The sequence below is a fragment of the Pygocentrus nattereri genome, chromosome 3 (assembly GCF_015220715.1).
Source record: "Pygocentrus nattereri isolate fPygNat1 chromosome 3, fPygNat1.pri, whole genome shotgun sequence".
NCBI classification, from domain to species: Eukaryota; Metazoa; Chordata; class Actinopteri; order Characiformes; family Serrasalmidae; genus Pygocentrus; species Pygocentrus nattereri.
In genome coordinates this window covers 13,765,523-13,787,829 of record NC_051213.1, presented here as the reverse complement: position 1 = coordinate 13,787,829, position 22,307 = coordinate 13,765,523, and the positions used below count along the sequence as shown (strand labels likewise).

The following is a 22,307-nucleotide window of genomic DNA, read 5'->3' as shown; positions in this document are numbered from 1 at the left end:
GTAAGTAAAACTCTTGACTCTACCATTGATACTATGAAAATGAGTCCGTATGTTCACATTTGTATTCATAATCCAACAGGCCTGCAAGAACATGTTATTTCAAATTGTTACATATCAGGTTAACACATTTAGAACATTACCTGTATTATAGGCCTAATTTAACACATTTAACCTCTTATTGACCAGGGTATATTTTGGCTTGTCCGTCTGAATTTACATGACCAAATCGTAAAGCAAATTATTCAGTAACTGCATGAAATAACTGTAAATTTTTATTTTATATATTTATTTACTTTCATCAAAGCTCCTCTCAAATTAACAGAAAATGTGTTTTATGATCACACATATTGCTATATGCTTACAAGCCAAAAATTTTAGGCTCCCTTGGTATTTTGTTATAAAAATAATTTTTACAGAGTATATCACTGAAGAGATGTTATCTGTTTATAGTTTATAGCCCAGACTTGTGGAAAATGGGTTGATTTTCAGTAGACAAAAAAATGAGAGTTCAGTTTCTTCATTATAAGAGTTTAAAATTACATTACCCATCTATTTGACTGGAAAGAAGACAGCCTCATATGACACCCACCTTTGGAATGTAGCTCATGAAACATGAAAGTTATGAAGAATATGATGGAGTGCGTTTTGGAAACACCAGTGGTCTGAAGGAGTTGAAAGGGTTAAAAGTTTAAGAAGCAATAAACAAGGACCTATTTTAAGGCTTACATGGTCTTAGTAAACCCTGTGTGTGTACAGGCTGGAAGATCTAGGCCTGGAGAAGTTCAGCGTTGCAGCTCTGTTCACTCGGATCTTCATCCCTACCTCCTTCCTGCTCGTGTGTATTCTACACCTGCACTACTTCCACGAGCGCTTTCTGCAGCTCACCGACATCAAGTCTGTGGCAGATAAGCAGAAAAGCACCATCTCCAGGTGAGCTTTTCTTAAACATTATCGTACCTGTAGACCCACCTATAGGCTCAATCTTAATCCCATTCAATTTGTCTGTGCTTATTCAGGAAGCATGATTGAATTCATCCTTTAGTCAAAGTTTTACAGGACCTTTATAGACATTTCTTGGGTACCTGCTATATTGTTTTGCCAGCCGAAAATACAGAAGAAATCAATTTGAATCAAGATCAATGTCTCAATTATATTAATTTTTGTCAAGAATAACAATACAAATTAAACGTATTAAGCTAATAGAGTATGCAGTAAATAAAAGATTAAAAAACAGGCTGATAACACCAATGCATCTCTTGTGTATTTCTAGACTTGCATGTTTTATTGATTGTAAGAAATAGGGAAAGTTAAGGGTAATTAAATTAGACAACAATTCTCAGCATTTTTTAATTTAATTTGTATCTTGCATGTAAGCATCAAGATGATTTCTTTTGTCTTTGTCAGGCTTGTGCATCTTGATGGCAGCCTTGCAGATATCTCTATGATAAAGCCAGAGTTCAATGCCTCTATGAAGGAGGAAGAAGTGGGGGTGAAGGTGGACCCTGATGAGGAACAAGAAGACATTAAAATGAGGCAAGAGGAAGATGAAGAAATCAGTGACCTGTACTGCAAGACAACAAGCTTCACCTGCCACATAGCGCCAGAGCCTGAACCTGACGAAACCAATGGTAATGTTTAATCACCCTACATGATTGTATATCATATACAGGTCTATAAATATTTGGACATCAATAAAGTTATCTTAAGGTCTTATTTTAGCTGTCAACCACAGCATATTTAAACTGAAATTAAATAATAAACATGAGCTCCAAGAGCAGACTTTACATCTAATCAGACAAGCAGTGTAGGAATTCCAACCTTTTTCATATATAGCCCTCCATAAGGGCTCAAAAGTCACTGGGCAAATTAACAGTATCATAACTTAAACTGCTAGTTTTAATACTTGGCTGCAAATATATTCCAGACACTGACTTTCTAAAGTCTAGAAGCCTTAGACATCACCAGATGCTGTGTTTCTTCCCTGGTGATGCTCTGCTAGGCCTTTACTGCAGCTGTCTTTGGTTCTTGCTTGTTCTTGGTGTGTTTTATCCAAAGATTTGCCTTCAGCAAGTGAAATGCATGCTCAATTGGACTGGGATCTGGTGACTGACTTGGCTTTTCTACATCTCTAATCTCTAATTTGGTCTTTTTGTTTTGAGGCTCACCAATAATTTTCGTATTGTGTTAAACCATCTGTATTAAGTGTGATAGTCTTTTCTTGATTGCTGACTTTGGCACAGATATGTTTATCTCCTAGACAGTGTTCTTGATTTGGCTAACTGTTTTGAAGGTGTTTTTCTTCACCAAGGACAGGATTCTTCTGTTGTCCACTACAGTTGTTTTTTGTGGTCTTCTGGGTATTTTGTTGTTTCTGAGCTCAGCGGCATAATTTTTCTTCTCAGGAATGTACCAGACAGTTGATTTGGCCACACCTAATGTCTTTGCTGTCTCTCTAATGGGTTTGTTTTGATTTTTCAGCCTAATGATGGCTTGCTTCTCTGGCAGTCACAGTTCTTTGGACTTATAAGTGAAATAATGAATGATGGGATAAAACACACCTGGCCATGGAACAGCTGAGTGGCCAATTTGTCCAGTTACTTTTTTAGCCCATAAAACTAGGGGGTGGCTATGTTTGTAATTCCTGTATCATTTACCCATTTTGCATGTGAATACCCACAAAATAAAGCTGATGTATTCATTATTTAAAATAACTGTGACTTGGCTGATGTTGAAATGTTTATGGATCTGACTGTGTGTGCTGTATAACTATCTTATGACTAATGGTCAGTCATCAATCAGTAGAGCTGAATTGTTAACATATGTTGTATAAAACAAGGAATTTGCTGATAACAGAAATGTGAATGGTAGTTAAATTAAGGAGTTGATCTAGAGTCCACTGTGCCATTTTTATGCTTATTTTATTCAATCTTGAGCTGACCAATAAAGTCAGTACATAGCTTTTCAGTAGATTTACTTGTACTGTAGTTCATTGCATTTCTTTTTAAACTGCAGTAGCTTGGAGACCCAAAATTAAACTAAAAGAATTAAACCAATAAAAAAGCTAAATGAATGCAGTTCCACATGCTACAACAGAGCAATTGAAACAGGCTTTTATTGGCCTGACAGCACAGGATGGGGCCAGAGGAGTAAACAGACAGGAATAAAAGTGTCTAGACATGTTTGATTAGTAAATACACTTACAGACAGAGAAGAGAAAAGCACTGTGTCTTCTCTTTCACTCCATTGTCTGGACACTACACATACTTATTTCTTACTATGTATACCAGACGTATTGGTTGCCTTAGTGCATTGTTTAATTTGCATGCATTTTTTATGAATTGTATTTGTAAAATGTATTTTTAATAGTATTAAAACATAACCCACATACAAATACTGATGAAACATGTCCTAGCATTATTAGCTGGCTGAGAATATGTGAAATGAGGAGTCTTGTTCCTCATGTAGTAGCCTCAGTAGCACTTTACTTAACACTGACCAGCTGCTTTACAATGTCAGAGTTTGGCTGCCTCAAGTTTGAGTTCCTCCACTGCTTACTTTTCATAAAATTACTTTGTAGCTTCATTACTCAAGACGTGACATAATGTGTCATGTTGATTCATTTGTGTCTGAGGATCCTGCCTGATGTTTTCAGAAATTTAGCAATTTTTTTTTCTTTGTTGTCAAGGAACCAGACTAAATGTTTTGTTCTTTACCAGCTGTTATCCTAGAGCCACTGTAATACGATTGTAACACCACTTGTGAGTAGTTATTTTTGATAAATATTCTTATACTGTTGCAGTGTAATGTGCTCTTTCATTGTTTGTCACAGGGAACAGAAAAACATTTGCTGTCGCATTTCTTACAGTATCTAAAGAAACAAATCTATTTATGTAATTAATAAAGAGTGATGACAAATGCATCATACTATTTTCACAAGGTGAGAGATAAATTGTCCTAAGGGCACCAAAGCCCATAGAGGTTTAAACATGCATCACTCTTCATGGATCAGTCATGAGTAACCTTTTCTTTATATTTTCCTGTTAGTATGTAATTTTTCAGTCACATAATAAATGTTCTTTACATTTCAAGCTTAATAGACCAAAGTAGTGTACTGTTCCTGACCCTCAGACTGCCTCATTTTGCACAGATTTGAGAAATAAGTGGCATCTGGTGGTGGACCGCTTGACGGTGCTCTTCCTGAAGTTTCTACAGTACATCCATCAGCTGCAGCTCTTCATCTGGTGGCTCCTGGAGCTCCACATTATTAAGATTGTGTCATCTTACATCATTTGGGTCTCTGTCAAAGAGGTGAGCTGTCCTGGTTTCATCCAGCCAAATGAAAGAGGAGTTTGCCTAAGTTGGCTGTAGGATTTTTCCAAGCTCAGCTGAATCTTCATCTTCATCTGTCACTATTACACTATATATCATAAAGTATCCAGTTGTCCATTCTAATTAGTGAGTTCAGCTACTTTAAGGTGCACCTATTGCTAACATGGGTGTTTAATTGCACATACTGTGTAATCCCCATAGAAAGGGGCACTCAATAGAATGGGATGCTCTGGGTCACTCGCACATGAGCCTAAAGTCACCATGCACAATGACAAGCATCAGCTAAAGAGATATAAAGGCCCCCAGCACTGGGCTGTGGAGTAGTGGAGCTGGCATAAGCTGGTGTCATGTTTCTGATCCAGAGCTAATCAGCCAGCATGAGTTGGATAATAACACCTGACCTCACTAATGCCCTTGTGCTGAATGCAATAAAATCCTCATAGCAATGTTCCACCATCTAATGTAAAGCCTCCACAGAAGAGTAGAGGCTGTTATTGGAGCAAAGGGGGAGCAAAGTTTTTATTTATCCCTTTGATTTCAGAAAAAAAATTATAGATGAGTAGGCGTCTACAAAGTTTTGAATACAATCTACTTGAGCAATAGAGCTAAACATAAGTTGCTTCGCTATTATGCGTTACCTGTTTATTTATTTATTTATTGTAAACTTGGAGTTATCATTTATATTAAATGCACATGTACACATAAAAGCTAGCAGATGCAGGATTTTTACTCTGAGAAACTTGATATATATTTGGACTGGAAGCTTAAGGACATTCGTAAGAGACTAACTTCAAGACAGTGGATATTTTTATATGATCAGTGTTTGAATCTCTTGCTTAAAAAAGTTTCATCAAAGGAGCAATTTTCAACATTGTACTTGTATTTATTTTCTCCGAACTCCACTAATCTTTACGTGGTTTCATGTATCAAAAACAGTCTTAATTCATTTTATATTTCCATTTTCCAACATCTCTGTGTCCCTTAATGTCTTTAAGACTGATGTTTATAAATGATCTGCCTCCTTCGAAAAGCAGTCCTAGCTGAAATATCTGGAACAGACTGTTCAGACTGAAATTTTTAAGAAATTAGGAAAAATAACTTTCATCTCTTTGGGATGTCTGGATCCTTTGGAAAGCTGCAGTGATACATTTGCTTCCCAATAGCCAGTAACAGCACAATGTTTAATCATTTTTCCCCCTGCATCTTCCACTCCAATTACTTCATATTACTTCAACACCAAAGGGTGGGCTATAGCTTGAATGAATTTTACATTTATTTGTGGTTGTGACATCACAACTATAATGAATAAGAATTAGCAGCTTAGCTTCCACATATGGACTGTAATGAGAGTAAATGGTACACTTTGAAACTGTTTATGTAGTGCCTCAAACTCTTTTTTAAACCTTGATTTTTATGTCAAGATCTTCTCCTGATTTAAAGGCTGCTTTCAAAACTAAGGACCACAGTAACATCATAGAGCATCATGTACCCAGGGTCATATATTTCAATCAGCACTACTACACCAACAAGGAGCATGTACTGAGAGTTCCTAATACGAAGGTTGTGGGTACAGTTAGGGCCAGGATAAAGCCATACTTAATAAATATATCCAACAATTTGTAGTTTATTGGAATGAACAAAAACTATTGTCTTCAGTTTGTCCAGTGCTGTACAGTATCTTGTAATTCCACAAACACTAATAAGGAGAACATAATGATTTTAAAGTATAGTCCTTAACAAGCTGGTGTACTTTTAACCCCTTAAAATTTGAGGCCTTTTACATGTTAAGGCTTATTATTTGGGAACTGTGCAAAAAAAGTGCAAACTTCCTGAATTATTATTAAGTTTAAGGGATTAATGTTGTTATACAAATAACAGTCCAACACTGTTTGCAGGTAGGAAAGCCATAAAACAAGTGGTAATGGATTAAGCATAGTGTTGTGTTTCTTTTCAGGTGTCCCTGTTTAACTACGTGTTCTTGGTAAGCTGGACCTTTGCTCTACCCTTCAGCCAGTTCCGCCCACTGGCCTCCAGCGTCTGCACTGTTTGGACCTGCGTCATCATCGTCTGCAAGATGCTCTACCAGCTCACCTCCATCCAGCCTGAATCCTATTCCAGAAACTGCTCAATGGTGAGGTTACAAAAACACACAAGTATGTACTCACACACACACACAGTACAGTGTTGGAAAGATGCCAGAAGAATTGGGGAGTAAGGTTTACCACCCACAAACTTATACTGTCTATTAATTTTGTTTGCACTTTACGCCTCTATTCATTTGTCTCATTCCCCACTGCCTTCTCTTCTTCCCTCTCCTCTCTCAGCCTAACTATACAGATCATCAAAGGTTGGAGATGGCCAGGTCTCTCATCTACAGTGGCCCAGTAGACCCTGCAAACTGGGTTGGCCTCAAGAAGTTCTCCCCTTTACTGGAGAATCTAAGGGTGAGATTACACAAACACATTTGTTTTTCTACTTTGGCAGGACACAGGTGTCCTACATCTATTCCAAATGCACTGTATTTAATTAAGGACTTTCATGCTATAACAATTTTATAAGGCTAACACTAAACCAAAACCTAAGCTTGACATATAATATGTTACTGTTAACATCAGTTACTTATTAAGGTATAATATTATATTATAATTTGCTATATTGCCAAAAGTATGTGGACACACCTGCTAGTCATTGAGTTAAGGTGCTTCAGCCACACCCATAGGCAAATGTTGGTAGTAGAATGAAATGTACTGAAGAGCTCAGTGACTTTAAACATGGCACTGTCGCAGGATAACAAATTTGACACCGTCTTTGAGGTTTCTGTGGTAGATCTGCCTAACATGAAGTGCTATTATTGTGAAATGGAAGCCTCAAGGAGTAGCAACAGTTTAGCTGCAAAGCAGTAGACCACACAAATTCACAAAGTGGGGCTACCAAGTAGTGAAGCACTTAACGCATTAAAATGACTTGTCCTTTGTTTCATCAGGTGCTATATAGTTCCAAAATGGAAGCAACTTAAGCAGAAGAAGTGTGCGTCAGGGGCTTCATTAAATGGGTGTCCATGGCAGAGCAGCTGCACACAAGCCTAAGATCACTATGCGCAATGCCAAACATTGGCTGGAATAGTGTAAAGTACGCCACCACTCGACTCTGGAGCAATGGGATCATCTCTGGTTCTCTGGAATTATGGATCATGCCTCACTGTCTAGCAATCTTAAGGACAAATCTAGATTTTGTAGATGCAAGGAGAACGCTACCTACCAGAACTCATAGTGCCAACAGTAAAGTTTGGTGGAAGAGTGATAATGGTCTGGAGCTGAGTTTCAGAGTTTGGGCTAGGTCCAACTTTATATTTGGGGAAGGGTTATTCCAACATAACTGAGCTACTGTGGACAGAGCGAGGTCCATAAAGACATGGTTCAATGAATTTGGTGTGGTGGCCTCAACCCCACTGAACACCTTTGGAATAAATTGGAGCACCAGTTGTGAGCCAGGCCCTCTCATCCAAACAGTGTCTGATCTCACAAATGCTCTTTTGACTGAAGGAGCACAAATTCCTACAAACACACTCCAAAGTCTTATGGAAAGCCTCCAAGAAAAGGGAATGTTGTTATAGCCTCAAAGGAGGGACCAACTCCATATGAATGTGCAAACTTTTGTAAGGTGATGTCCAACAAGCTCATATAGATGTGATGGTCAGGTGTCCAAATACTTTTGCCATATAGTGCATCTTGTGATATCTCAGTACAAAACTATGACATCATGAAGAACTGATGTTATGCTGTCTAATGCAGTTTTTTTGAAGACTATAGTTGCATCACTATCAATCATCAGCTCACTCCAGCACTCCTCCTGTCTTCTAGCTTTAGTGTTGCTAGAACAACAACATGATTACAGTCACCATTTTTTCTGTGTGTGTATGTATTCAATCTCTATAGAATAACTTGCTGATGCTGGCCCTGCTTGCATTTGAGGTGACGATTTACCGTCACCAAGACTTCTACCGCATGAGAAACAACCTGACTGCTCCTGTCACCAGAACAATCTTCCACAACATCACACGACAACACCTTGACGACGGCATCATTAACTGTGCCAAATACTTCATCAACTACTTCTTCTACAAGTTTGGCCTAGAGGTACCACATTTTATATCTTCTCTATTAACCCCGGTCATTCTTGGTTTACTACACTTTCAATTCACATTACATAATTATTTGTAGTTGTTTTTTGTAATTAACAGTTATGTAATGAATAACATTTGCATTCGATTTACATTCTGCATGGAATATGCACTTTGCTTTTTTGTTTACTAAAATGTCAAACAATGTCATAAAACAGCAAAAACTTAAGAAAATAATTTCTTTTCTTACTGCAAACCAAGACAGTATGCACACACAATGTACAAATGTACACAAACAAATATAATAATTAAAGTTTATAAGTTGAAAAGTTAATAAATGAAATTGCAATAATTTACAAAGAGCTCTGAGTGAGAACTGAGTAGCTGCTACAGAAATATTGTTGTATAATATTGCCCCATGGGGAACGAACATTATTGTTGTGGTATATTTGCAAGTCCTTAATGAAGACTTTTCAGACTGTTGAAATTAGGGCCATGTTAAAATAGGTACACAATACCTCCTTTCTGTAGACCTGTTTCCTGTTGGCGGTGAATGTGATTGGCCAGCGGATGGACTTCTATGCCATGCTGCATGCATTTGGGCTGATTGCAGTGCTGTACCAACGCAGGAGGAAGGCCGTTGCCCGTGTCTGGCCCAAATACTGCTGCTTCCTGGCCTGCATGCTTACCTTCCAGTACCTACTGTGCATTGGTATCCCACCTGCAGCCTGCTCAGGTACCTCAAGCACCCTGTTGTAATTGTACTTAAGAGGCCCGTATTCTACCGTTTTTTCTCTCTGATGTCAAGTCTGGCTATTTTTTGCAGCCTAATTGTCATATATGTACTGGAAACTATGCAAGTTGAAACATGAATTATGTTTGCATATTAAAATCAAACTTTTATTCAAGAAAATGCAAGAAAATAGCTTTGTCCGTGATATGGAAGTGTTACTGAAGACAAAGGAAAAAATGTTTTGTTTGTTTTTAAAGAGTGTTTTAGCGTTTCATATGACATTCACTGAATTACACTACATGCACTGTGTGTGATTTGAGGTGACTGGCTAGCCTTCTAACGTAGCTTTGTGTTTTGATTTAGACTACCCATGGAGACATCCCTCATCCAGCATGGACTCCAACGTGGTCAAGTGGCTCTATTTGCCTGACTTTCATACCAAACCCAACTCTCTCTTTCTCATCTGTGAGTACTGGTATATGGAAGACAAAGTAGTTGTAAGCATTTCAAAGCAGTTCATCTATTTCTATGCGTACATTTTTGGCCCCTGTTACCCTGTTCTTCATGATCAGGACCACCATAGTGCAGATATTGCTTGGATGGTGGATCATTTTCAGCACTGCCATGACACTGACATGAAGGTACATGTTAGTGTGTATTGCGCTGGTATGAGTGGATCAGACTCAGTAGTCCTGCTGAACTTTTAAACACTGTGTCCACTCACTGTCCACTCTATTAGACACAACTACCTTTTTGGCCCATCTTTTAGATGTCCTCCCTAGTGTCACTGCTAGACTGAGAATAGTCCACCGACCAAAAATATCCAGCGTCCTGTAGCCATAGATATAGAACTAGGAGATGACTAACACAAACTGTGCAGCAACACATGAGTAATCATCTTTACATCTATAAGGTAGACCAGCGAGATAGTGTGAGATAGACAGCGCAACACACACTAACTTGCCACCGCCATATCAGTGTGGTGTGGGGGTCCTTACCCATGAAGAACAGGGTTAAAGGGGGCTAACAAAAAAAAAAAAACAACCTATCTCCATTTTTTTATTTTTTATATCATTTGAGCTCACCTGCTGCCTGTTGCATAAACTTCATATGAAATGGACCAGCTTAAATGTTCCACAATAGTTTGGAATAAAACTCTTTTATATTAACTTGCATGAAAGTGAAGAATCTTTTGCCCTCTTCTGTAAAATTGCCATTTTGCGGATATTTGTTTTTCTTAGGACAGTGATGATATGTTTTTTTCTTTTGTGTGGGTCATGTTAAATGAGTAGTCTGTTAGACATGAGCATTATTTTTTGTAATGTTTGCTATTTTTGAACTTTTTTTTTACTTTAATATACCACTGTCCCTTTTTAATTGTCTCTCTTTCTCTCTCTTCTTTGCTCTCCAGATGACTTCATGTTGCTGCTGTGTGCGTCACTGCAGAGACGTGTGTTTGAGGAGGAAAATGATCCTGCAGTGCACTTGCTGGCTGGTGATAATGTAGAAATCTGTAGAGACTTGGACGCTGCTTCCTTCAGCCAGCATAACCCTGTCCCTGACTTCATCCACTGCAGGTAACACACTACAGCTCAGTTACTGTTTACAACTCTCATTGTCACATTCACTTTAAGATTACCCGTTCCTAATCTTAAAAGAATTCTAATCTAAAAAATAAAAGTAATCACAAACAGGCATTTCTGCATGGGCTCTTTGGAGAAGAGCTGCTGCTCTAGCCAATCAAAAGATTCCAGCATTACTGAGATTTACTCATTGTGTATGGTGGGTCATGATCACTATGAAGAACATCCTCTCAATGACTGAGACAGACTCAGACAGGAAGACGCTGAGGAAGGAAGTACGGTGCCCTTAATTGGAATGGATGAATAGAGCCAGTGCTGTGGAATGAGCCCTCCTTCTCGAAAAATGTTTGGCAGTTATTTTTTTCTAATAAATTCCAGTCACATAATGGATGACTGAAAAACAGGGTGGATACTCAAACAGAGATCCATGTTTATTTGGTAAACATGAATGGTTTGAATCTTAGGCAGAACTTTCTGATGGCAGGCAACCAACTCTGCCACTCACAACCAACGATTTATGCTCAGTTCCAAGGTGAAACTTTTCAGTGACCAGACCAGATGGTTCTTTGGAAGTGAAGGCCACCGGTACCAAGACAAGATGTGTGACTATGGACGGCCTTTCGATCTACACTCTCTTTAGAGTTGGATCATATTGTCTGATAGTTAACTGAATTGCTTCTTACCATGTAGCTCTGGCATAGTTTCAACTCTTCTGAGCACTCTGAGGTCCACACATCCATCTGGATCTAGTATAGCTTCTCTGTGGAATTTAGTAAAGCGAATGTGATTTGGCAGGGTACTTGGACTGGAATAAAATACTTGTCCAGGTGATGTTTTGCGGGCAAATCTTTTATGATTATATAATTATTATAAATAATTATAAATGTGGTGGGATTCTCAGGGACAATCTGTGCTGAGACTCCTTGTAGGTTATTCCTGTCATTCAGGTGAGATAAAGGCTTCCTTTTTTCTCCTGTTTTTGTTCCTGTGGATTCAGACATCAAATTGGTAGTGTTGGAGGTTCAGGAGGTGATTTTTAAAGTGTCATTCCAGGCAAAAAGTAGCATTAAATGGTATTTGTCATTTTATGTAATAGTCTGTAACACAGCATTGCATCCCTGATCCTCAACGGTTTGAGAGGATTGACAAATTTGAATGCTTTTTGTGTTTTTGTCTATCACTGTTTGCTCACTATAGTACCCATCATGCATTACATAAATAAACGAGCCATTCTTTTGAATAACCCCACAGCAATAAAGAAATCCTGACTGTTAACATAACCTATATATAGACATAACACTCAGCTTCTTCAACGTTAGCTACTAGCATTTCAAGATACATTTTCAGAGTGGAGGTATCTTTTATCTGGAACATTTTACTCTAGAGATTATTACATTAAGACTGCAGGAGGTGAATAGGCATGTTTACAACAGTTGTAAACACACACACACATTTTCTAAGCTGCTTCTCCCTCAGGGTCGGGGGGAGCCTATCCCAGTGGTCATTGGGAGGAAGGCAGGTTACACCCTGGACAGGTCGCCAGTCCATCGCAGGGCAGAGTTGTAAACAAAACAATGTTATTTTATTTGTCTTTTTTTTTTTTTGGCCTGAGCACCCCTTTAACTGTGTGTTCTTTCGATGTTTAAACAATCCCTCTGTCCAGCCACAATGACCTCTCTAGTCTCTGGCCATCCTTATAAAATCCTGTAACCCAGGCAGCTTTGGAAAGGGAACCACTATCATAACTCACCTCTCATGTAATTATTTTGTAATTTTTTAAATCCACACTCGTAAATCATGTTTGGTGATTTCCCACAAAAATGAGACTATGTTTCCACGGATTCTATGCATGCTTATCCATCAGTCTAGATATAAGCTGATTCTGCACCTTTCAACTGTTGGAAAAGATAATGAGGATGATGATGTTATTAAGGTTTTTCGGTATTGGTGTTGGTTCCAGTTGAACCTATGGTATTGGGTCTTCTGGTACTTCTCTGTTTCAGTCACCAGACTTGAGAAAGTACTTCAGATTAAATGTCTTTATACTAATCCAAACAACATTTTGTATATTCTCCCTGATTCTTTGCAAAGGTTGATTTTATTAAATTGTTGAACAATCAAACAGGCTTTATTTTACTGTCTTTCTCTTTTTTTCAGGTCGTATCTAGATATGCTGAAGGTGATCATGTTCAGCTATCTGTTTTGGTTTGTCCTCACCATCATCTTCATCACGGGAACCACACGCATCAGCGTGTTCTGCATGGGGTATCTGGTGGCCTGCTTCTACTTTTTGCTCTTTGGAGGAGAGCTGCTGCTAAAGCCAATCAAAAGCATCTTGCACTACTGGGATTTCCTCATTGCGTACAATGTGTTCGTCATCACAATGAAGAACATCCTCTCAGTGAGTAAACCAGATTCATACAGGAAGGAAGGAGGTGCCATAATATCAATTGGTAGGCGATAAGGTGTAGCCTGCGTTAGTAGAATCAGTGCTGCGGAATGATGTTAGTGTTTTTTCTAGTGAATTCCAGTAACATAGAGCATGGCTGGAAAACCAGATGGGGTCATATATATTTAGTAAATGTGAAATTTAGGCAGAACATTTTGATGACAGACGTGTGAAGCAACTACCCAAATACCACTACAACTAATTTTTCAGTGTAAGTCAGGGGTCGGCAACACACGGATCCAAAACTGCATGTGCCTCTGTTACTGCCGTTTCGCGGGTCTACAGCAGAATTAGATTCTTAAGTATAAAAATAAAGTAATCCTCCTTTGCAGTAAAATGAAGCTGCACTGATCATTCTAACACCGTTTTAACAATAAATGGTCTTAAACATTGGATGTAATGTATATCTGCTAATTCACCCTTTAACTCTGACTGCTGGTCACATAGCAACACAGACAAAAATCTCGCCTTGTTAGTAGTGTTAGTAGTTAGTAACAGTATAGAGAAAGGTATAAGATGAACAGGGATCATTTGGAAATTAAAGGACTTATTTGCATTTATAAGCAATCAACTGGTTTCCTGATAAGTTTCTCTGCAATGAACACTAAAACATTTTCCTGTTCAACATTAAGTGGTGCCTGCTGCACCTTTAAGGTGTAAAGGGAAAAATCAAACAAGAAGCTGGCAAATGAGAAGCTGACTTCAGCCTCGTAAAAACTCAAATGTTGAGAGACATTTTACAAGAAGCCATTCCACTTTTTGCGGAAATGTTTTTGCCAGCGATGCAAGAAAAGTGGCTATAGGTGAGCAAAAGCTTAAAGCAGAGCAAAGTAAGTCTGCATTTTAGTTTTAATTTGCATTAAACTTGTTACTTTATGCTAGTACTTTAGCACATACGGAGACATATTTACAGCCTCAATGGTAAAATGGACATAAAATATTGTGGCTCCCAACGTGGTTTTATTTATTGTTGAAAAGACAAAATGCCTCAACAACTAACTAAACTGCAATATAGTTTTTTAGTTTATTACATCTATTTTTTGAGGGTTTTGCCTCCAAAGATCTTCAAAAGATCTGTCTTAGAAGTTGATAGAAGTTCTTACCACCCAAGTCATCACAATTATGAATTTAGACTCAGAAACTGGACATCTGTCTTCAATGTGGAGAACAATATTTTATGGACTATGTTCTAGTACAAATGGTTCTTTACTCTGTAATGGCTCCTTGGTCGTTACATGTTCTTGACTTCTCATTTCAGTGAAAGGATGGATAGAAACACCTGTGGATTTTTTCAGATCTGAAGCAAGAGTGGAGCTTGACTTTCTCCTCTCTCTCAAAGAGGATAGCTTGTTTATCTGCTGTTTATCTGAAAGTAATGGTACCACACCTTGCATGGCTGTTAGGTTGTTAGGGCTGCCCTTAATGGTTGTGTAGAAACAAAAACTATACATATTGTGCTATAATAAACTCTTGTTTTAGGACAAACCAGACAATGCCCATTTTCAAGTCTACAGCTTGAAGCATTTAAGCCTTTTATCTCATTTTTGTCAGTAAGTTAGTATTAAATGTGTAGTGAAAAATAAAGTTGTATCCATATTTAAGGGTCTGACATTGGGTGATATAAACTGAAATGTTCCCATAGTCTGCACAATTACACACACATACTCTGTGTTTTGGGAAAACATAATCTGTGCATCTAAACCAACACTTGTCTTGTGGTGCAAAGTCCAGCAAAGTCAAATGCTTTTATATCTAAAATAAGTTTGCTGGGTCCAACCTCAACAATAGATTATAAACTATTATAAAACATTTTTGAACAAAATAGAAAAGAAAGCCAAAAAAGAAGCAGGATATAAAGCTGAATTACAAAGAAGACTGAGGTCAGGTTTCTTGAGGTCAAGTTTGTAAACCCTGAGGACCCCTATCTAGGCCCACATTTCAGTTTATCAGTCTAAATATGCGTAACTTGCATTTAAGTTTTATGGTAGTTAATTTGTAGTGGACACTGAATAATTAATTGTAAAATGAAAAACAGAGTAATAAATCTTCAGTTTAATAATCTATGTTTACATCTACTATTTCAGATAGCTGCTTGTGGATATATTAAAGCCTTGGTGGTTAATCATTGCTGGCTGATCCAGCTGTTCAGTCTGGCGTGCACTATAAAAGGCTACTCACGACGTAAGTTAATCTAGCATGCAGAAGCTTTTTTGTATTAGTCTTCAATGCCTTTTTGTTGTGCGGTCTAAAACTGTGTTATTAAATGAGCATTCCTGTCTCTTGTTGTGGTGACTAGCCGAGCAGCAGGCCAATAAACAGTGTGAGCTGCCCAGTGATGAGGCAGGCATTATCTGGGACAGCATTTGCTTTGCCTCCCTGTTGCTGCAGAGACGTGTCTTCATGAGTTATTACTTCCTTCACGTGGTGGCTGATCTTCGTTCCTCTCAAGTTCTGGCATCCAGGTACTCACCCAGACACACCCGTACAACCAGCATATACAGTCATATGCAAAAGTTTGGGCGTTGCATGTTTTGTTTATTTTCTCAGTGAAGATAAGTTAACACACCCTCTATAGTGAACACACTTCTGCGCATTTTAATGCATAATTACTGTTTCTTTGCTGAATTTAACATACTGGAAAAACATAATTGTGGCCTGTAAACAAAATATTGGAACATTTTTTTTTATTTTATATTTCATTTTTTTCTTCAGCAAATAAGTTGAAATTATGCGCACATGCAAATTTGCATCTTTAAGTTTGATCTATGTAGAGTTGTATTAGAGTTGTAATAGAATTCTAATAAAATCTAATATGCATATTTTTATATATGAACATACTTTTGCATACACACATTATGGACTCATGTTCAGAGTTTACATTGACAAAAGTTAATATATTCTGTTGTACCCTGTCCATGTTCACGTTTAATGGCACAGTAGATCATAATTCATAATTCCCATGCAGAGTGCAGTCCATAAATAATTGGAAAGTGGCACAGTTTGCTGTGATCAGTTATAGACTGCGACATGACAGTCATCAACTGCAAAAGATTTCAATTGACCAATAACCATAACTGTGATATTTAAGGTTTTGCTAAAATATTCCAGTTACTTATGATCTGCTGAAATGGAAAACTGTGTAAAAGAACTGTGATTCATACATTTATCACCCAATGCAGATGTAATAAAAGCCTATAAATTTACCCTAATAGTCATTATTTCATTTCAAACCTGTCTGCTGGATTGCAGAGCCAAAAAAGCTAATGAGCTATTGATGTCACAATTCCAAGTACTCTTTGTTATTATGTATCATGTAATTGTCTGCAAGTTTATGGTCATGAAAGTGGAGCCACCTGGTAATATGAGTGTATTGATACACAGTTCAATTTGAGTGCCATCACTGGGTTCATGATTTGATATTTTCATAATATTTTGAACAAAATTTAAATGAAGAAAAATAATAACTATACTCACAATGTTGCATAATTTGCTATTTAGTAGGAGTGCCTTTGTAAGCTGATAATTGATGCTGATTGTTTACAATCACATTGTTATTATATAATTGCATTTGAATGAAGAATGTCCTTTCTCCACAATGCACTGTCACGGATTTGCATTATTATAGTTTTTATCCCACAAACGGGGAAATTCCACCTCCGCATTTAACCCATCCGTGAAGTGAAACACCACATACACACTAGTGAAAACACACACACTAGGGGGCAGTGAGCACACTTGCTAAGAGCAGTGGGAAGCCCTATCCACGGCACCCAGGGAGCAATTGGGGTTTAGGTTTCTCATGGACTGTCGGCGCTGGGAATCGAACCGGCAACCTTCCGGTCACAAGGCCAGTTCCCTAACCTCCAGCCCACAACTGCCCCATAGCACAATGTTTAGACACATTGCTACATCCCTATCAGGTTTTGCCTTCTTCGTTACCAAGGGATGTTATGGCAGGATTGAGCGTGTGAGAAGCTGACCTAGATTTGAAAGTCTGGTTGTTTGTCTTCAACCACACTACAGCCAATTAGACTAGAGCTTGTGTTCAACTGATTTTGTAAACATAACAATTTCATTATGAAATTATGCATGCCAGACACACCAATCTGAATTGTGTTCTGTTTATTCTTCCTCTCTCTCTGTCTCTCTCTCTCTCTCTCTCTCTTTCTCTCTCTCTCTCTCTCTCTCTCTCTGTGTATGTTAGAGGAGCTGAGTTGTTCCAGGCCACCATTGTGAAGGCAGTCAAAGCAAGAATCGAAGAGGAGAAGAAGTCCATGGACCTGCTGAAGAGACAGTATGTTTGCCATACCTTCAAAAATACTATTTTCATATTTTGAGATACTGTCTCTCATTTTTCTAGATGATATTTGTGCATAATTTGTGTATAGAGCGTATTGATTGAAAACATTTTTTTAAAAAAACAGGCCATTATACTGTATCTTGCAACCAGTGGGGCTTATGGGCTGTGAAAGTGTTTGAACTCTCTGAAGGCATTAATTCTTTCTGTTGTTTTGCTACACTACCTAAATGTAAGTACATAGTTGCATAAGTAATGATATGCAAAGAATTGCATTTAAATTCAACTTATATTTTATATCGACAGGTTTTGAGTTTTCCGTTTCAAGAAATATGTCTGTAAAGCAAGTATAACAACAATTCATCAAATTCAGATCATGATGATGTTTGTGGACGCTTGGCCATGTAATATTTCTTCTAAAATCAAGGGTATTAATAGTTTCTCCACCTTTGCTGCAGCAACAGCCGTTACTCTTCTTTGACATCTAGATGTTGGAACATTGCTGTGTGGATTTGATTGCCACGAGAGCATTAATAAACTCAGGTACAGATGTTGGAAGATTAGGTCTGGATCACAAACTCGACTCTAGCTCATCCTAAATATATCACTTCAGACAACAGTTTCACTGCTCCACAGCCCACTACTTTCTGTTACCCACATGAGTTTCTGTTATCAATAGTGACTGGGGGTTAATTGGTATATATTCCAAAACATTAAGAATTTGTCTTTCTGTAATATCAGTCTCTTCTGTAAACAGTGTGTCTGTAGTAGAGCTCTGTTAATTGTGTGTTAGAATGCCACTCTGAGTCAGCACTAGAGTGTTTACAGGACATCTGCAGCATGTTTGTGTGAGACAAAGAGGATCTTTCAGCACCGCTGGGCTCTGCCCTGCTTTTCTTTTCCCCCCGTTGAAAGATAAAGCACTTCTACACGTGCCTCGACACAAAATGACTTCTCACAACCTCTCTCCCCCCATTAACTTCTACAGTTATTACTGTAATTGTGTCCAAGGGGAGAGCTCATTCAGCTCAACTCAATGAAACGGGACATAATACAGAGTCTCTCTAACCGCCCCCCCCCATCTCTCTCTCTCTCTCTCTCAGGATGGACCGCATTAAGAGCCGGCAGCAGAAGTTTAAGAGGGGAAAGGAGAGGATGTTGAGTTTGGCTCAGGAAAGTGGCGAGGGCCACTCACTGGCCAAAGAGGAAGAGGAGAACGATGAAGGTGTGCTGTATTGTGTGGCAGGATAAATATGGGACAGTTTTAGCAGAATGTATTTTAATATGTATTATATAGTATATGTATCTTGAGATACTCAATACATATTGAATTCCTTGCACACAAAATCTTACTCCATGCAAAACTGTCATCTTTACTTACAGTAATAAATTTGTACTGACTTTTTTTGTCTAAATATATTAAGGTGGAAATGTTATTTGTTATTAAAACAGCAGTTTTAAAGCATTCTGAAAGTTCAGAAAACACACAAGAGTTCATAAATTCCACAGGTGCCTGAGCTTAACTGCTGCATTAAATGCATTGCGACTGAATGAAAAACATATGAAATCACACATACCAGAGCTTAGAACAAACTCTCTCTCTGCTTCATATTGTTTTCAGCATTTCATGGGGATCATGTGTGCTGACCTGAATTGTTTTTTTTTGCAGGAGAGGCGAGCAAAGAGACGAATAAAGGCAAAAGGAAGCAGTGGTGGAGACCCTGGGTTGATCACGCTTCTAGTGAGTGTTGCACTTTGCTCCACTTCTCCTCTTACTGTTGGCAGCCTTGAAGAACAAAAGCGAACCTCAAAGTGTCATGAAGAATGCAAATAATGGCATTCTGTTTCTGTTTATACAATGTAAGTCAGTGAAACACTTGGCGTGTTAACTGTAGTCTGTTGTTGCAGTGGTGAGAAGTGGGAATTATTACTTGTTCGAGACAGACAGTGAGGAGGAGGAGGAAGAGGATGACAAAAAAGAGGAAGAACCACCCAAGAGATCTGCTTTTCAAGTTAGTCATATGACACACTCAACATTTGTTACCTTTTTTTTTGTTTGCTTTTCTGAAGTTTATCTGTTGATTTTGGCCTGTAAACAATGTAACCACTGTAGTTTTAACCTTAATGGCTCTGCAGCACAAGATCTCACGGTCATTTTGTTCTCTCTGCACTTAACAATGTTTCTTTATTTGTCAGACCACTAATTACTCACTTCCCATGTGGAAGCGTGGACCTGCCATAGTAAAGACTACTCACCGTGTTCTTACTAACCCAGCTCCTACTTTGTCCTCCCTTGTAGAGAGCTATCCGAAAGTTTGCCTCTGCTTTGCTGGCTTTACCAAAGTCTGTCATTAAGCTACCCAAAACTATACTGCAGTATACAATCAGGGCAGCCAAGGTACTTCCACCAGGCCTAATATATCTTTCCTGTCTCTGTACTCTGCACTATTGTACTGTGTATGACATCTCTCTGCTCTTTGGCCCCTGCTAGCCACTGTATTCCAACGCGCACTGCATTTTCCAGCCACTCAGTTACTTTTCTGTACATACCTGTGAATTCTATTCTCATGGAGTGCTGGCTGAGCCCAAATGGCTCACCACTGAACATCTCGCAGCTCCACATGTCTGTCTTCCAGACAACTATGCAATTGGAGCCATATGGCCAGCTTTGCATGCAAAGGAAATGCAGTGTAAGGGATGCATGAGAAACAGTAGTATTTTTTCAGGAGATCTTTGTTGTCATGGGTTGGGGTGTGTGTTGGTTGATGAATGGGCTGTGTTTTTCTCCAGTGTAAACCACTTCTCTTTCACATAGCTAAAAGCATAAAACTAGTGAAATCCTCTTCACTGGATTAAAACACAACCTGAACCCATTCTCATGTATTGTGTATAGTCTTGCTGCCCACTGTTGACTGAAAGTCTTTAACTCACAGTGTTTGCTTATTTTTACATGTTTTCCATTGTGTTACACTCATTTATGAGACTAGCTGTAGATCACTCTGTAGTTAAGAGTGATGAGAGCTAAAAAATGACCCTTAGAAGTGGAGTTGCAGTATTACTGTTGTTTTGCTATTCTATTTACAAAAATGTGACCAAATGTTAAGAATTTTTTTTCTTTCCATAAAACAAAACTGTACACACAACAATAAATTCTCACCTGTACTACTTAAAGTACTGTGACAAAGTTAGAGCCTCATCTTCATGTATTTGTTTTCTATTCAAAATGGCCATTAAATACAAGCTATTAAATTTGCAGCATCAGGTAAAAAGCAGAAAACCACACAGAAGCAACTAAATATAAATGATTGTGTCTGTATTTAGTATGTCCACTCTGTGTCCACAGCGTCCATTCCTTTCAGGAGGCTTTTAAACAAATAAAAGATATTTTTCCACATTTCCAAAGTTCAGTCTTAGAAGTTGGTTGCATCTCTTGCCTCTCATGATCTGAGTAATCCCAAACCCATTATTCTAAAAAAAGGGGCAGCTTCAGTGTTTGTTTTTTCAGTATTTTTCTTTTTTCCCATTTCTCAATAACGTCTTGACAGCCACATATCCTTTCAGACCTAGAATTTTGAGTTGTATATTGTTGAATTGAGTAAATTACACACAAGCCTCAACAACTAACTTAACTGCAATACAGTTTTTTAGTATCTAGTGTGCCCACGCTTTGCCTTTATTACAGCTTCTATTTCTTTTGAGAGATTTTGCCTCCAAAGTTCAGTCTCAGAAGTTGGTTGCAGTTCTCACCCAAGTCATCACAACTACAAATTTAGACTCAGTCCATAAAACCTTATGCTACATTCTCAAAGTCCAATTTCTGTGTTCTAGTACAAGTTGTCCATTACTCAGTAAAGGCTCCTTGACCATTACATGTCCTTGAGTTGTCTTCTGACAGTGGAAGGATGGACAGAAACACCTGTGGGTTTGTAAGCTCCGAAGCAAGAGTAGAGATTGATGGTACCAGATCTTTTTTTTACCCCATTTTTTGAAACTCCTGTTTTTTCACAAATTTTTCCTTTAAATTTACTCTTCCTTATGCACAGGGATTAACTTATTTCTAATCTCCTGAAAAATCTACTTGTTTCTGGCCATTTTGAATGTAAATTCAGTGAATATGGGGTGGTTTCATATAATTTGCAGCAATTTTTAAAATCCATACTTTTTACATAATTTCTGGACTTTTATATTTAATGAGCTATAAGAAATATATATATATATATATATATATATATATATATATATATATATATATATATATATATATATATATATATATATATATATATATATATATATATATGTATATAAGAAATATGGAAGATCACATTATACCACAGTTTTGTTATCATCATGATACCATGAAACTTCTAAGGGTTCATTTTTCAGAGACTGACAATTACAACTAATGAAGGAAATGAGCAATATTGTGTTGTTCAAACTCTCAGCAACTCAGTTCTTTGTTCTCTCTCTCACCTGTCAGAGTCTGTCTTTGGTAACACTCTGTAATGCTCTGTCTCTTTAGTTTGTGTACCATGCCTGGATTACTGACTCAAAAACAGCCATGAAGGAGCGCAACAAAGAGAGACGGCGATTCTGGCAGAGATATACTGAGGGACGCAAAACCAAGAAGGACCAGCGGGAAGGTACGCAAGAAATGCAATCCAGACATCTTGCAGGGCTGGACTGGCCCCACTCTCTCTCTGCTGTACCATTACTGAAGAGGGATTCTGTCTGTTCCGCTCTTGCCTGCTGTAGCCATTTGTCTCTTTCTGTAGCTCGGTTTCGCTCAACAGCAT

At 38.1% G+C, this 22,307-nt stretch overlaps 1 protein-coding gene across 2 annotated transcripts in view; it reads left to right on the top strand.

The window, feature by feature from the left end:
- The window catches only part of LOC108431241 (piezo-type mechanosensitive ion channel component 2), a 143,376-nt gene that overhangs the window by 100,085 nt on the left and 20,984 nt on the right, over positions 1-22,307 (top strand). For both annotated transcript variants that reach the window (XM_017704263.2, XM_037536789.1), the window contains exons 16-32: positions 757-930; positions 1,405-1,628; positions 4,148-4,308; positions 6,284-6,460; positions 6,654-6,773; positions 8,265-8,465; positions 8,981-9,185; positions 9,546-9,647; positions 10,594-10,759; positions 12,923-13,166; positions 15,299-15,395; positions 15,511-15,676; positions 17,419-17,508; positions 18,615-18,736; positions 19,181-19,252; positions 19,420-19,523; positions 22,034-22,154. In XM_017704263.2, the coding sequence (XP_017559752.1) occupies positions 757-930; positions 1,405-1,628; positions 4,148-4,308; positions 6,284-6,460; positions 6,654-6,773; positions 8,265-8,465; positions 8,981-9,185; positions 9,546-9,647; positions 10,594-10,759; positions 12,923-13,166; positions 15,299-15,395; positions 15,511-15,676; positions 17,419-17,508; positions 18,615-18,736; positions 19,181-19,252; positions 19,420-19,523; positions 22,034-22,154 (2,546 nt within the window). The remainder of the gene's footprint in view (positions 1-756; positions 931-1,404; positions 1,629-4,147; positions 4,309-6,283; positions 6,461-6,653; positions 6,774-8,264; positions 8,466-8,980; positions 9,186-9,545; positions 9,648-10,593; positions 10,760-12,922; positions 13,167-15,298; positions 15,396-15,510; positions 15,677-17,418; positions 17,509-18,614; positions 18,737-19,180; positions 19,253-19,419; positions 19,524-22,033; positions 22,155-22,307) is intronic.